Consider the following 15,844-nt stretch of genomic DNA (forward strand, 5'->3'; position numbering starts at 1 on the left):
GATAGTTAACCTGCTCAGCCCTAATTTCCCCAACAGGAAAGCAGGGGACAGAATGATCAGACACACTTGGAAGTGTTAGTATGAGGATGTACGCAAAGCACTTGGTAAAACTCTTTTTTAGAAGATCTATTTATTTGAGAGAGAGCACACATTGGGTTGGGGGCGGGGAGAGGCAGAGAGACTCTCAAGCAGACTCCCCGCTGAGTGCGGAGCCCAACACAGGGGCTCGATCTCATGACCCTGAGCTGAAATCAAGAGTTGGCCACTCAGCCCACTGAGCCACCCAGGCTCCCGGGGAAACACTTTTTAGAAAATGCTTTCATGGTATCATTACTTCCGTAATGGCCTCACCAGTTATCTCTGCTTCCTACCATCTGGAATATGGTACAAGGAAGAGGAGGTTATGGAAAGAGTAGTAAAAACCCCTTTCCTAATGAAGGGAATTACAGCGGAAGCAGTACTTTGTCCCCTTGCCTCCCATTTTCCCGTTTATGGAGGCTCTCATTGCGCCTTCACAACTGCCCTGTGGGGTGGGCCTATTATTCCTTGTTACCATTTTACAGCCGAGGAAACGGGGACCCCAGAGTAGAGGCTGTCCCCGTAAGGGTTATGTGCCCAGCTGTGCTCTCCAGAGATTGTCGGGGCTCACAGCTGGGCAGCACCCTCAGACGCGATTATCTCGCACGACTATCTAACACTGACATTAATTCAGTCATCCGTCCGCGACACAGTGCTTAAGGCCTTTTAAAAGTGTGCCGGACACTGCACCACAAGTTGGTGACACGCAATTGCGTGGACGAACAGGACAGCTCCGTTCTCTACGGCAGGTGTGGGCAAGCGCACTAGGGCCTGGGGGCCAAGTCCTCCAGGCTGGAAGAACGCTTTTTACTTTTTAAAGTGGTTGGAAAATTAAAAGAGATTTTGTGACATGTGAAAATGATGTGAAATTCCAATTTGTGTCCATAAATAAAGCTTTACTGTAACACAGCCACGCCCGTTTGTTGAGGTCCCCCGTGTGGCTGCCATGGTGGAGCCCGGAGGAATTTACCGCCCGGCTCTGTCCGGGAAGTGGGCCGAGCCCTGCTGTAGGCCGATCTCTGTGCAGCCATTCATTCCACACGCACGGACCAAATGCCTACTACACTAGCCTTCTTCCAAGTTCACGGTTTTGGTTTTCAGTCTGAGCATCTTTGCAGTGATTTTAGCGCTTCCTGCTGTCCTTGTTCTAACTGGGTTAGATGAGCTGGAGAGAGAAACCACCAAGTTAGAAAGCAGCGGCCTCTAGCGGCCCATCTCAGCATGGTTTAGATGATTTGGTTAGGGTTACATTGAAAAAAAACAACAACAGGTTTAGCCTGAGTCTAAGGATGGCGGGGGGGGGGGGGGGGGGCGGTGTATTATTCGGAAATATCTAGAATGTTTTAGAATGTTTCCCTGCCTTTTCTAAACTGGAGAGTACAACACACTCTTAGTTAAAACGGAGATTGGCCAAGTTAAAAATAAGGTAATAAAAAGATGACTGAACGTCGTACCTGACAATTCTTCCCAATGGGATAGAAATAATTTTGTCTTGAAAAAGAACTTGAACGAAGAGACACTGATGATCATTCACTCTATTTCAGTGTTAGAAAACTTGCTAGCGCCCTTGCGTTCCTATGGACGTGAATGATACTGAGGCAGCCCAGTGGGAATCAGACACTTAAATTCTTGTCCTACCTAGCTTTGACCAGTTCTTGACCGTGAGAATTTTCCCTCTCTGGACTTCAATTAATCCCCTGCAAATGAAAAGGTTGGACTAGGCGGTCTCTAAGGGCCCTTACACCTCATAGAGACTGTAAGTACATATCCTATGTAGAAAGGGTTGACAGAATTTTTCCACAGACCTTCCAGTTTAAGCAACTTACGAGGTCACTCAGCTAGCAAGTGGCAAAGCTATCCCTTAAGCACAGGTGTTGCTCTAGAAGGTGCTTTTGCTCTTGACCCCTGACCCTATAATGAGGAACAGGTCACCGCCCTATCAGGGTGATGTCTCTTCTGAGAAAGGAGAAAGGCCATCTCCTGGTGACCAGGTATCTCGGGAACTTCTGCTCTCCCCAGTGTTCGGTCACATAATAGCTCTACGGGTTGAACACCTGGCAGCCACAGGATTTTAGAAAAAAGGAGGCAAGAGACCTGCTTACACTGGAGTCTTACTTAGACACAACTCCACACGTTCCTTTTCTGTGCGGTATTTGCTGCTCTTCTTTAAAAACAGGGACTCAGGCCCAAGGCAAGAAAAAAGTTTTTAATACACTTTTATTTTTATATTCAAGATAAAGCATATACACAACTGAATGTGGAAATAAATAACTAGAAATGCTTTGGAAACTTCCACTGTCCCTCTCAAACCCAATTTTCTTTTTTAAACTCATGAATCTTTTTATTTGATTTTAAGAAATACGGCAACTATAATACCAAGAGAAAAAAGAACCACCATTTTGTACACAAACATAAAGCTTCCTCCTATAGGGTTTAGTTGGTTTTAATAATAACACAAAAAAAGCACACAAGACACAAAGACTCTTCAACAGATTTACTCAAACAGCTTTGCTCGAGAAGAAGAAGGCACAGATTTAAGGGGATGACAATGATTATTAAGAATATAGTAAATGGGGGCTCAGCCAAAAAGTGACACTTTATGAACTAAGTCAGGAAAAATGAACAAAATGAACTCTTTCCAATTATCTGCCTTCATTAAAATGAATTCTTAAATTAAATTGTATAAACATATGATATAAAGGTGGTACTTGGGAACTGTCTTTGTATATTTCCTCTATGTACAAATCTTTGTATACAACTTCAATGTTCCTTATACATTTCCTATATACCAAAATGTGCCAGGGCCTCCAAACTGCATGCCCTGAATCCCGGTGGCACTCGCTGGCGGCCAGGTGACCCCAGCAGCTTCCGCCAGAATATGTGGGAAGTAGGAGGGACCAGTCAAATGTAGTCATCTTCAACCGGCTCCCCATTGACATCACAGTAGTGGATAAAAATGGCCACTACTCGCTGAAACACACCTTTCTTCATCTGACGCATCTCGGAGATTTCTTCTCCTATTGTTTCCATACAGATGTCCGCAGACAGCTGCCCTTTCCTTCGAGGAGCATAGATGGTGCCTTGGAAATCAGAAAGTAAAGGGGAAACATGTAGGGTTATGAGAATCATTTGGAGGTCACTGGTGAAGCTGGTGCATGAGAAACGCCTATGTGCTGTAATGCGACGCTACTGAACTAGGCGTAGCTCCCGGGCTGGGCCCCCACGTTACACAAGTAGGATATACTCAGGATATACTTGCTAGCTGAGTGACCTCGTAAGTGCCGTGCTGCCAGCCACGTCTGGGGCCTCGGCGAGCACGCGTGATTAAAGGCCCAACGTGACAACGCACCAGACTGGTAAGTCATATGTACACGTCCGTGTGGTCTTCCAAATCGGCTTCTTCATAAAGTGTGCTTTTAAAACCTCCTATGAATTAATGTTCAAGTGTGCTAACACTCAGAAGAACTCTATTCAAAAGCTCCTTCAAGTTTCTCCCCAAATATCTACACCTGAATTGTAAGTTCCTCTATGGTATCCAAAGAGAAGCGGTTCATAAGGAGAACAATCATTCATGTAAATGGAACAATTTCAAAACAATATAGCTGACAAACTCTTAGTAGAGAGTAAGAAAATTACAAGCATTTAGGTAATAAAAACACCTAGGTAAAATATCTGTCTCAAGGACTCCTGCCCACCAACTTTTATATATCCACAGTAAGTCAACTTATTGTACAAACTGAGAGCTGCTGTTTGCGGGGGGGTAGGGTGGGGGGGCAACAAAAAGCAAATAAAAACATTTATATGAGCATCTGAGCTCTTTCCACAGTTTGGCTGCTGTGGACGCTGCTGCTATAAAATTGGGGTGCAGATACCCCATCAGATCACTATGCTTGTATCCTCTGGGTAAATACCTACTAGTGCAATTACTGGGTCGTAGGGTAGCTCTATTTGTGTTTTTTGGGTTTTTCTTTGACAGATGAATGGAAAAAGAAGATGTAGTACATATATATAACAGAATATTACTCAGTCATCAAAAAAATGAAATACTACCATTTGCAATGACGTGGATGGAACTAGAGGGTATTATGCTAAATGAAATAAGTTAGTCAGAGAAAGACAATTATCATATGAATTCACTCGTATGTGGAATTTAAGAAACGAGACAGAGGATCATAGGGGAGGTGAGGAAAAAATAAGATGAAATCAGACAGGGAGACAAATCACAAGAGACTCTTAACTCTAGGAAACAAACTGAAGGTTGCTGGAGGGGAGGTGGGTGGGAGGATGGGGTAACTGGGTGACGGGCATGAAGGAGGGCACGTGAGGAGTGAGCACTGGGTGTTATATGCAACTGATGAATCACTGAACTCTACAGCTGAAACTAATAATACACTATATGTTAACAAAATTTAATTAACATTTTTAAAAAACTTAAAACAAAAAACCCCTCACATTTATATGAGAAGCAATTTAAAGGCTACATACAACACTGTTTTTAACTCAAACAAAATATTAAGTATCTAACACAGTAGGATATACTCAGACTAGGAAATACAAATCAGGCCATAATTACTTTCTTCATCATCTTCAAAATCGTATCTGGCGAAGCTGTTGGGTTCTGCGGCCCGTAATGATCTCAACCAAGGGAAGTCAGAGATCATGGAATACGGAGCTCCATCCACAACCCCTAAAATAAGAAGACACATTAACAGTGTTGCTGGTGTGGAAGTAAGAACAGGGCCAAACACTAGTATTTTGTAAGCAGAATGGAAAATGTGCTTTCATCCATCACGGGTAAAAAAGTGCTGCACCAGGAGGGGTGGACTCTTAACTCTAGCTCTGCCTCTATTAGGTCCTGTGATCTTGGTCACCCTTTGATTTCAGTAAGCCTCAGTTTCTCCCTCTCTCTAAATAAAGAGGTTGAGACAGGTGCCCTAAAGTTACTTCCAACTCCCAAACTGTAGCAGGTTTCAATTTTCTTCCACTTTTTGTGTTTCAACACTGCTTCGGATTATTTTGGGGATGGTAAAGACTCACAGAGGGAGAGCAGTATTCATGTGGTCCCTGCTACCTGCAGATATTCAAAACACCCATTACCTTGAAGAACTGTAAGGCTCCAGATTCCTACCCTCCCTATGGTCAATGCTCACCTTCTAAAGTATAAATTTCTCTACCCCAGGGGTACTTGGGGTATTTCTTTAAATCATCTTCACTTCGTGTGGCTTCAGGGAAGAATTCATACTTTATGAGTTCTCTGGAGGCAACAAGAAAAATTAAATAAAGGTTACAAAACTGGAAACAATGTTGGGGTGTGGGGTAGAAAGGACCTGTCAAAGTTGTATCGGGCCTAGATTCTAATGAACATCTCAAACAAAATATTAAATAGCTAACAGAAGTAGAAAACTAGAGGACATGTATCTAGTCAAGTCAAAATTACATTCCTCACTATCTTCAAAGTCCTATTGGGAAAAGAAAGAAAGCCACTCTAATCAAATGTCTTGCGTGTATAAGGTGCTAAATAAAACATTTATATAATAAATGCATAGAAAAATCCAACTTTCTGATGATATAAAACATTAACAGTTTTAAGATCTTTAATTTCATCGCTTTTCCACGTACATGACGTCAATGTACGTGTATGGTCTGTTCCTGCAATTTTTCTCTAAGTTTAGAAATAAAGTTACAAATATATATGTGTGCTTTTTAGTTTTAAGTACTCATTTCCCTCAGTTTTTTTACATGTTGTATGTCATATGTTTCAGTGCCTGAAAAGCTCAGACAAAATCATTTCAAAGAACAATTAGGATTCATTTCTGGGACCCCTTGCCACGGGAAAGGACTGAAAAGACCTTCAGGGGCCACAGATTACTTACTGATTGATGTTTGCGATAGTATCCATCCAGCTGCGGATGCGCACCTTGTTCCGGACATTGGGAGGGTTACTGAATTCATGGATAATGCAGATGTGATAGGGGTAGGGACCACTAAATAGCTTCTGCTCCAGGGTCAGTGTGTCCACCTGGGGAAGACATCATAGACAGGGCTTTGGACCAAGGAAGAGAACACCTTGAAAATCTATCTCTTCAGAGTATGAACAATCTTTCTTTGGGACCTCAGTTTTAAAATCTTTGGCAGATTTGAAAATCAAATGGTCACATTTAGTCCCAAACACAGCTTGCCATGCTGGGAGTGGGGCTTGGTAAAATTCTTCTCAGCAAGCTTGCTGATTTACATGTCACTGTTACAGACACACCCACTAAAGCAGGGAATCCTGATGCAGCTGACTGACCCCGGGGATCCATTTCTGAGCATGCCCTGCACAGGTTTAAGTACTGGCTGCATTGTAGAGCTGCGAGTGTGTAGTTTTCTACATACCCTATTCAAACTGGCCTACTGCCAATCCTAAAGAACACATTCCCTTGCCCCTGCGTAGCCTTTGTTCACTTGGTGCCCCCTCCCCTGTCTTGACTTAGGCAACCCCACCTTACCATCTTAGTGGCGCACATGTCTCCCTCCTACCGGAAAGGCAAACTTCTCGAGAGAAGGATAATGCCCTATGTATTCTTCAACCCCAGAAAATTACAGACAACAAATGATTTGTTTGTTGAAATGAATCTTTTGGGGCCAGGCTTAAACACTGATTGCAACGATTATTTACCGTCTCCTTTAAACTTTATTTTGGCACCAAGCACAGAGTCTTACATACGACGTTTGCTCTTTCCCCCACCCCCAGTTTCACTGAGAAGTAATCAACATACATCACTGTGTAAGTTTAAGGCACAGAGCAGGTTAGTCTGATTCACATATATTGTGAAATGATGACCATAATAGGTTCAGCCAATATTCATCTTCTTATGTAGATACAATAAAAAGTTTCCTCTTAATAATGATAATAATGGCAGCTATCACAGGACTACGTGTTACATGCCAGAAACTGTTGTGATACTTCACATTTATTAATTTAACTATCACAAGTGTAGGTTTTTATTCTAATTTTACAGACGAAGAAATAAGACAAAGAAGCTAAGTAATCTGTTCCTGGCCAGTGAACGAGAACTTGAATCAGGCTGTCTGAAACCAGAGTCTGTGCTCTTAAGCACAGGCAACTTTTACTAAGTATAAAAACTTAAATAACAACTGCCTTCGTTATACAGCTTGCTGAAAACCCATAAAAATCAAGCAGAGAAGCATTAAGGATGAAGATTAGCAAGGCAGTCTAACTACCTAAAAGACCTAAAGAAGCGTGTAGAATCTAAAGACTCATTACCACAGGTTGAGCAAATGAATAAATTCCGAGTCCAAAAAGGTGGAAGACGTAAAAAAAAAAAAAAAATCACTGCAATATTCCTCAGAGAAGAGCAGAGTGAGCTCGTTACCTGCTGCATGGGGCGTAGATATATGATGCGGTTTCTCTCAGGAGGCATCCTTAGTATCTGATCTAGTACTTGATCCATATTTAGTTTCTTGCACTGTGCATAGTCAAATCGATTCACAATTGGTGCATTTTCTACTTTTAAATGTTTCAGTACCCTGCACCTGGTAGCTACAAAATGAAAACAATGGTAAGCTCTACAAATACTTTATACAAAATAATAGAGCAATGTATAGCCCATCTGGAATCATGTTTGGAAGACTGGGCCAACTTATATTAGCAACAAATACTGCAGAGGTGAACATCTCTAACCTAGGTCAAGTACTGTCATAAAGTACAACTAACAGTTACCAAATGATTTGAAAATGTCACAAGGAGCCTGAGTGGCTCAATCAGTTAAGCGTCCGACTCTTGATTTCAGCTCTCGTTGTGATCTCAGGGTGTGAGACTGAGCCCCACATCAGGCTCTCCACCCAGTATGGAGTCTGCTTGGGATTCTCTCTCCCTCTGCTCCACCTGCTTGTGCTCATGTGCATGCTCTCTCTCTCAAATAAATACATAAAATTTAAAAAAATAAAATAAAAAGTCATTCTGTCCTGTTCACAAGAGGTGGTCACCCTCATGTTGAAGGGATGTCAAGGTACTTTTTCCTATCTAAGCTTTTACTGGCAGAGAGTCCATGTTCCAGAGAATAACTTCCCTAAACACAGCAACTGTTTAGAAAATATTTATTGAAAAGAACGATGGTAACTATTAAATTATACAATTTTATGGGTAATGTTCAAATAAACCTAGAATAATTTACAAATACTATCATATATTCACCCATAGGAAATGAGCAGAGCTGATTTTTAACTCCTATCTTAAGCATAAAAGCAAAACCTTAAAAGACCCCAATATCTGGATACTTTGGTCTGAAGCTATATAATCCAATGTGGTAGCCGCTAGCCACCTGTAGCTTTTTAAATTTCTATTAACTAAAATGTATTAAAATTCACAATTTAGGTTCCTCACGCATTAGCCACAGTTCAAGTGTTCAACAGTCACATGTGGCCAGTGGTTACCACATCAAACAGTGTAAATACAGAACATTCCCATCACTGCAGAGAGTTCTTTTAAAAATGCTGGCCTAAAACATGATTAATTATGCTCTCTGTTTAACATATAAGTGTGAGATTATAGAAAAATAGTTGCTATATAATAAATGCATTTAACTGCAATAGTATGCTAACTTCAGAAAAATATCCCCTTCCTTTTTTTTTAAACCTCAAAGTTCATTCTGATCCAATTTTCACTATAGATTTCAACTTGGTCCAACTCAAAGAGAGAATCAGATGGAAGATATGATAAAACCATAAGGCTGATATGCTTGATCTCGTCAACATTTCATAAAGACATCTTCTATAACATCCTTGACACAATGTCACGTTCCTGAGCAATCTAGCCCTATAACTAACTTGATGTTGGAGGGCTAAGCAAGTCTCTGCCTTTCTGACTCATTTTCTCCTTCTGTGACCTGGCAGGAGGAAGGGGAAGCAGGGCAGGCGACAGGAAAGGAGGAAAAGAGAGAGGACCAGATGGCGATACGGGATCAATGGCTCTGCACTGTAAAACCAGACAAGGCTGAGGTCAGTTCGGACCTCAATTAGTCATCTTGCCCACCATTAACTCAGTTCGCAGGTGTCTAGGGACAGAGCTACTTATCTAGGATCCCTGGTCTCATGATAAGCTGAGCTAAACAATTTGGTTTAAGGGCAAACAAAAGGCAGGGCCTGAAGCCATGTGATCCATCACTAGGTTTAGACAAGATAGCGGGGGAATGAATCCTCAGAGTTAACAGCAGAGGTGAAAAAGAGATTCTCCAAGAGATGAACAGAGAAAAGAATAGGAAGTCAAAGCAGCTCAAAGATTGCGAGGCATGGGGCGCCTGGGTGGCTCAGTTGGTTAAGCGACTGCCTTCGGCTCAGGTCATGATCTTGGAGTCCCTGGATCGAGTCCCACATCAGGCTCCCTGCTTGTCAGGGCGTCTGCTTCTCCCTCTGACCCTCCCCCCTCTCATGTGCTTTCTGTCTCTCTCATTCTTTCTCTCTCAAATAAATAAATAAAATCTTAAAAAAAAAAAAAAAAGATTGCGAAGCAGAGTCTCAGACCTCAGAGGGGAGAGCAAGGACAGTGCTGCCTGCCAGGCTGGGCTCCCCTGCTGTTAAGACCTCTGGGCTTCTGAAGGGCCCCCTGATTCTGTTTTAGGAGGAAAAGTCCAATAGGAGATGGTCATTTAGTAGATATTTTAAGACTCTGTTGACTGGAATGGAGTAAAGTATCACCTGTTAAGGGTGAACATAGGGTCTAGAGTTTTCTAGAATTCAGGAGAGAGGTAGTGTTTAAATCTTAGTTTTCTCTCTTCTTTCCGGGATTCTCCTAGTGTACGACAAACTGGTAAGGATTTCTTTGCTTTGCTTACTAGTAGTAACACAGAAATGCAAAGAAATGAAAGCCCCTGATACCGTAGTACAAATATAATACAAACTAACATTAGGTAACCTTTTAGTTAGGGGTCAGACCCTCCACTATGTATATGTGTACATACATACATAGACACACACATGCACTTATTGTAGTTAATCTTCACAAATATGTGTATATAGGGTAGGCATAATTATGTACACTTTACAAATTGAAAAAAATGAACAAACTATATAATTTGTCCAAGGCAAAACACTTGTCATATCTTCGTAATTCTACATGGATAGGTATCAAAAACATAATTCTGAGTGAGGATAATGTGCCAGGAACTGAAGTTCTGATCAACGATGTCAATCAAAACTAGAGCCGTTAAACACATAAGGCACAGTCCCCACTCCCCACAAAAACACGAACACAAAACACGAACAACATCATATAGTGTGGCAAACGTTAGAGACAGGATTCAAGCTGACATCTATTTGACTCCAAAGCCCACCCATGTTGTGAATCTACTCTGTCAGAGCAAGTAGCAATTATTGTTTGGAGGAAAGCAAAGGAGGGGCTGTTTTAAAAGATGAAGTCTCTGCATGTATTCCCTCACAAATACTATGGAGGAACTGCTTGAGAACTTTAGAACAAGGACAGAATTAGAAATAATCCAACGTAATGATTCCATTGAAAAAAATAAAGAAATGTTATTGTAGTTATTTAGGAGTCTTTAATTCTTTAAGCTCATTCGTGATGCTTGTGTATGACAGAGGCCTAAATACATACCATGGATGAACATCATCTTGGGACAGTCCTTTAACACGAGATCTGTAATTCCACAGTTGGTCATAGTGACTCCAACAAGATTTTTGGATTTTAATACCAGGACCTACAAGGAGAGAAATTTTAAAAGATGTGTCTTTCTGCAGACTTTTTTTTTTTTTAAAGCTTAAATGTTTTCATTGACACAAGAAGGAGCTGTTACCAATTTCTTCTTTTAGGGCAAAAAAATGATAAAGATGGAAACTTTAGTCATTATTCAGGAACGTGGCTGAACTGAAAGTTAAGTGGGGTTTTTTCCTTCACCTGCACATGGTCATCCTCAATCACAGGATCACTGGTACTGGTGGACTTATCTGCTGTCCGCTTCCGCTTCATGGCATGACGTGGCTTTGTTTTGGCAACTTCTAGAAAAAGGCAAGAGGAAAATCCAAATTTTAGCTTTAGCTTTCTTTCTGTCAAAAGAACACATTCAACTGCATATTGCATATAATGCTATCAAGGCAACTTTCAAATCTATGACTTGGTTCCCAATAGAGTATCATCAGATTATATCCCAACACAATATGACTGCTATTTCCAACTGACTATTCCAAAACAAGATCACCCTCCATTATCTCAAGCCGGTCAACATCAAATAGGATTTCCCTTCTCATACCTTGGCCGTATCAACAATCTACTTAACATTCCTATCTCCAGTTACCAACCCATCTTAAATACTATTGGTGGATTAAACTCACCACTTTCCTGCTGAACAACTTTAAATTATTAACTACTGCTTAGTAAATATGTTTCAAGGCCTTTCAAGGCCTATTCTCAATTTTATTCCAAACCATGTCCTAGTCATTTGCCACCGCCAGAGCACCTGAAGCCAAAATCATTCTAGCTCCTTCTGCCTCGAACCTTTCCTGAATTCACTTTTTGAAATTCTACCCATTCCTGAAAAGTCCAGCTCAAATACCACCTGCTCTAACAAATTACCTGGGCCCCCAAACCTTGTAAGTGGTTCTGTAATTCCCTGCACACTTTGTTTGTTTCTCCACTTAAAGTTCCCTGAGGGCAACAACACTGCCTTATTTCACCTTTGTGTCAATGTCAGCCACTAGCAGTGATCTCAAATGAACATTTACTGAACGAATTGGCACTCAACATTCACTGAATGAAGGAGTGCATTACAGATGCGGAAATGGAGCAACAATGGTAGCAAATATTTACTGAGCGCTTACTGTGCGTCAGGCACTTTTCTAAGGGTTTTACTCGCAATAACTAATTTAATCCTTAAAACAGCCCTCTGTGAGAGATTATTCTCCGTTTTTACGTATAAGGACACAGACATAGGACGGGAGAACAGCTCACCACGGTGTAAGTGGTGGAATGAGGAGGCAACGCCAGGCAATCTGGCACCAGTCACTACGCTAGAAAACCTGTAGTCTTTATCTGGCCAGATCCTGGTTAGTAAGGCCCTAACTCATTTACTAGTGCTGTTCTAAAACCTGGCAGTTTAATTATAAGAGCAAATACTATGTTGATTTTATTTAAAGGCAAGGTCTGAAGTCCTCTCTAAAACTTTAACAAATACATATCCATACTAAGACAAGACACTAAAAAATCACTGTCCTCAGTTTTTGACAAGCATTCTGTAGCACAGCATTTATTGAAAGCAGTAAGGCTGATCTTCATGAAAAATCTCACCACATTGCCTTCAGAGACCACCACTAGATTACAAACATCCTACTTGGTAATTCTGTAACTTCAAACGAGGATTAGAAAGAAAGATAGGGAAACAAGGTACAAATATAGCAAATTCCCAAAGGCTTGGGTTAGATGGGAACTCTAGAGATCTAATCCAAGTACCTTTTTTTTTTTTTTTTTTACATACCAGAACCTTTCCTCTACCATTTGAAAACTTTATGAAATCTTACTATGCAAACCGATTGAAAGCAGCTACTCTGGTTGAAAGCTTTAAAAGGGAGCCTAAGAGTTCTACCCATCGAACTTCCTCTAAAGACCCTGAACCCAAACAAAACCCTGGGGTTCCGGAAAAGATGAGAACTATTGATCTAGCCAACCCACTGAAGGCCTTCTTCCATAGTATTCCTGAAGGAACTTCATGCAAAATCTAAATTATCTTTATTGACGAGGAATCTGCTACAGGTAGCACGTTTCATATGACAGATAAAATTCACACACCTATTACAACCAATAATAGGAACTGGTTTGTCTCCCAGTACCCGAAAAATGAAAATGAACTAACAAAAAACAGGTCTGCCTCCATTCCTTTACGACAGTGTTGAAATTTGAATCTTCAGTTAGCATTTTCTTTTTATTATCTGATTTTCAAACTTTTCACCTTCCTGCAATGCTCTCTCCCTTAACTGATCAGAACATGGGGTTCAAAGTTAAATTTCCTGCTCTGCAGAGTACCCAAACTGGCAGCTCATATTTTCTAAGAGAAATTATAAAACAGAGTCACACTTTACATGTAGATAAGCATTAAAAACAAAGGCTTCCCAATGTAAAAGAAAAAAAGAATTCACCGTGTTTTTTTCTCATGCCTCCCTCTTTGTTTAGGGATAATTCTTAGTGATTTCATACATCCACCAGCATCAACATACCTCATATGTTGGTTCCTACCACTTATTTAAGTTCACAATTATTCACTGAGCCCCATACCATGTAACACATTGTGCTAGAAGCTGGGAATAAAATGGCAAACAAGCAGACACTGTCCCTGCCCTCATGGAGCTCAGTCTATTGGAAAGACAGACAGTAAAACACGGAATTACAACACAGTATAGTTAACATTGGCGTAGAAGATGCTACAGAAACACAGAAAACAAACCAATTCAGTCTTGGGGTGTCAGGGAAAGAGGTTAGTATCAATGAGAACCATACCATATTAATCTTAAATGCTATTCTTTGATAATCCAATTAGTTATTTTTGTGATATTTATTTTATAAAGTATACAATGAGGATACAAAGAACAACTTACAGGTATTTATTCCCAAAATCAGAATTCACAAGATAACTATGTTAGCTTCTAACAGGGTTTTAACACAACATTAAGGCCATAAATCGAAAACCAAATTAAAAACTCAAACATTTTCTTTGAACAAGTGATTTTTAAAAAATCCATAACACTCAATCAAGTTTTGTTCCTTTATCATAGTTTGGATTTTTCTCCTTAAAACTTTGAAGAGCAGAATGGCCAAGAGATATCAAAAACATGCTAGATCAAAAATAGCAAGTTGAAAGCCACTCAAATAACTTGTTCTTTCCAAAAGAGATCCAGATAATACTAAAATCAGCACTTTGACATCTCTCCAGAAAAGCCGTTACTGAAAGTAAATGGACATTTGTATTGTTGAAAAAATATGAGTTAATCATTTACCTACTGTACAATTAGCTACATACACATTAGAAATCTTCTCAAATTGAAAAAAATTACAAGATAACAGATATAATTTACCTAAAAAAGTAAAAATGAGATGTCTTTTTTAAGTTCTAGAGAATTCTTTAACCTAAGAAAAATGCTAGACCTGAAACAAGTCAGAAGGAAATGGTAAACAGGGTAGCAGGGCATGAGACAACAAAGAAGTCAAAAGTCCCCTAGGGTTAAAATGAAGTATTTATATTAAAAACAACCCCCCCCCCCCAAAACAGTAACAACTGAAATGTTTACCAAGAGACAAAAGACAAAATGAGAGACAAAACAGTTCCTAATAGGAAGACTCCATGCTGTAAAAATGACAATTGTCTTTTCAGTAGATCAATGTAATGGAATTCCAAAAAAACCCCAAGATTTTTTGGAGCTTGACAAAAATTATTATAAAAAACTATACAAATAAACGAGAAATGTGTGACTAGCCAAGGAAATTCTGAAGAAGAATAAAGAGGACAGAACACTGGAATAGAACAGAGTGCCCAGAGACAAAACTAAGTTTATCTAAGGTACACAATAAAAAAAGGCATTTCAAAATAATGACATGAGAATGGGATGCCAACAAACAGCATTGAAACAACTCAGTGACAATTTGGAATAAAAAAAATTAAGTTCATTCCCACAGATTAAAATAAAGAGCTAAGATAAGCAAATGAATAAAAGAATGAGAAGATATGACCAAAGAGCTGAACCATGCATACTTCCACAGCAGCAAAGAGAGAAATAAATCATAAAGGTAAACAAGTAGATCTGGCTTGAGAAACATGAAAAACCATGCAACAAAAGGCGTCGTCACGGGGAGTTCCTGTGTAATGGGCACAGAGTTTCCGCTTGGGAGGATGAAAACGTTCAGATGGATGGTGGTAATGGTTGCACGACAGCGTGAACGTACTTAATGCCAATGAAATGTACACTTCAAAATGGTTAAAATGGTGAATTTTGCGCTATGTATAAGAAAAAAAAAGATACAATAAAACATTTAAAATTCAAGGGAAATGTATTTTTCGTCATATGGCAGAACTAGTGTTTGTAAAGCATAATGAAATGTTTAAATAAAACTCATATTTTGAGTTTAAGCTACTATGATTAGCACATAATTAAGGTCTCATATTTATTTTATGAAAGCTTATTTTTGTTAGTTTAGCTCCACGTGATTTGATTGGCTCTATTTAGTATATAAAAAAAAGCACTAACTCCGCATTCTAGAGCTAATTTTAAGATTTTCAAATTAAGGGAGACCTGGAGAAAATTAAAATATATTATTCATTGATAGCTATTCATGATTTAATAAAGGCAGGTGAGATTACTTAAAAATAAGGTCAGAAATATAAACAGAACTATGATTGAGAAACGTGCTTACCCCATCCAATCCAATGCCTTGGCATACACATTATAAATGTTATCAATGAAATTATATACATATATATGTTTTGAGTATATCTTCACAAAAAATAATTCTCAACTAAACTACCTACTTACCTGCTTATCTCCTGGCAAACCTAACTGGAAGCAAAACTAGATTTCAGAAAGAATTACTAAGTAGTGCAGAGGCAGACAGAGGGGTATATACCCATATGATATATTCCCCAGCCCCAGCAACTTCAGGTCCTTACCTTTTGGCTAAGGTTTAAAGCTTCACTAAGAGTTGCAACTTCCCTAAGTATGGGATGGGAGCAGAGTTACACTGGGACTTAGACATCAGAATCAGTATCGTATTTAG

At 39.8% G+C, this 15,844-nt stretch overlaps 1 protein-coding gene across 11 annotated transcripts in view; it reads right to left on the bottom strand.

The window, feature by feature from the left end:
- Positions 1-2,557: 2,557 nt before the first annotated feature.
- Positions 2,558-15,844, bottom strand: part of FBXO38 (F-box protein 38) — a 54,426-nt gene continuing 41,139 nt past the window's right edge. For all 11 annotated transcript variants that reach the window (XM_064596695.1, XM_045903368.3, XM_045903341.3 and 8 more), the window contains 7 exons: positions 10,988-11,088; positions 10,688-10,790; positions 7,455-7,621; positions 5,952-6,097; positions 5,229-5,332; positions 4,652-4,765; positions 2,558-3,158 (listed from right to left, as the gene is read on the bottom strand). In XM_064596695.1, the coding sequence (XP_064452765.1) occupies positions 2,980-3,158; positions 4,652-4,765; positions 5,229-5,332; positions 5,952-6,097; positions 7,455-7,621; positions 10,688-10,790; positions 10,988-11,088 (914 nt within the window). In that variant the 3' untranslated portion in view covers positions 2,558-2,979. The remainder of the gene's footprint in view (positions 3,159-4,651; positions 4,766-5,228; positions 5,333-5,951; positions 6,098-7,454; positions 7,622-10,687; positions 10,791-10,987; positions 11,089-15,844) is intronic.

Source organism: Mirounga angustirostris, unplaced genomic scaffold (assembly GCF_029215605.1).
Source record: "Mirounga angustirostris isolate CCGP_5_RB_7025 unplaced genomic scaffold, mMirAng1.0.hap1 SCAF_7, whole genome shotgun sequence".
Classification (NCBI taxonomy): domain Eukaryota; kingdom Metazoa; phylum Chordata; class Mammalia; order Carnivora; family Phocidae; genus Mirounga; species Mirounga angustirostris.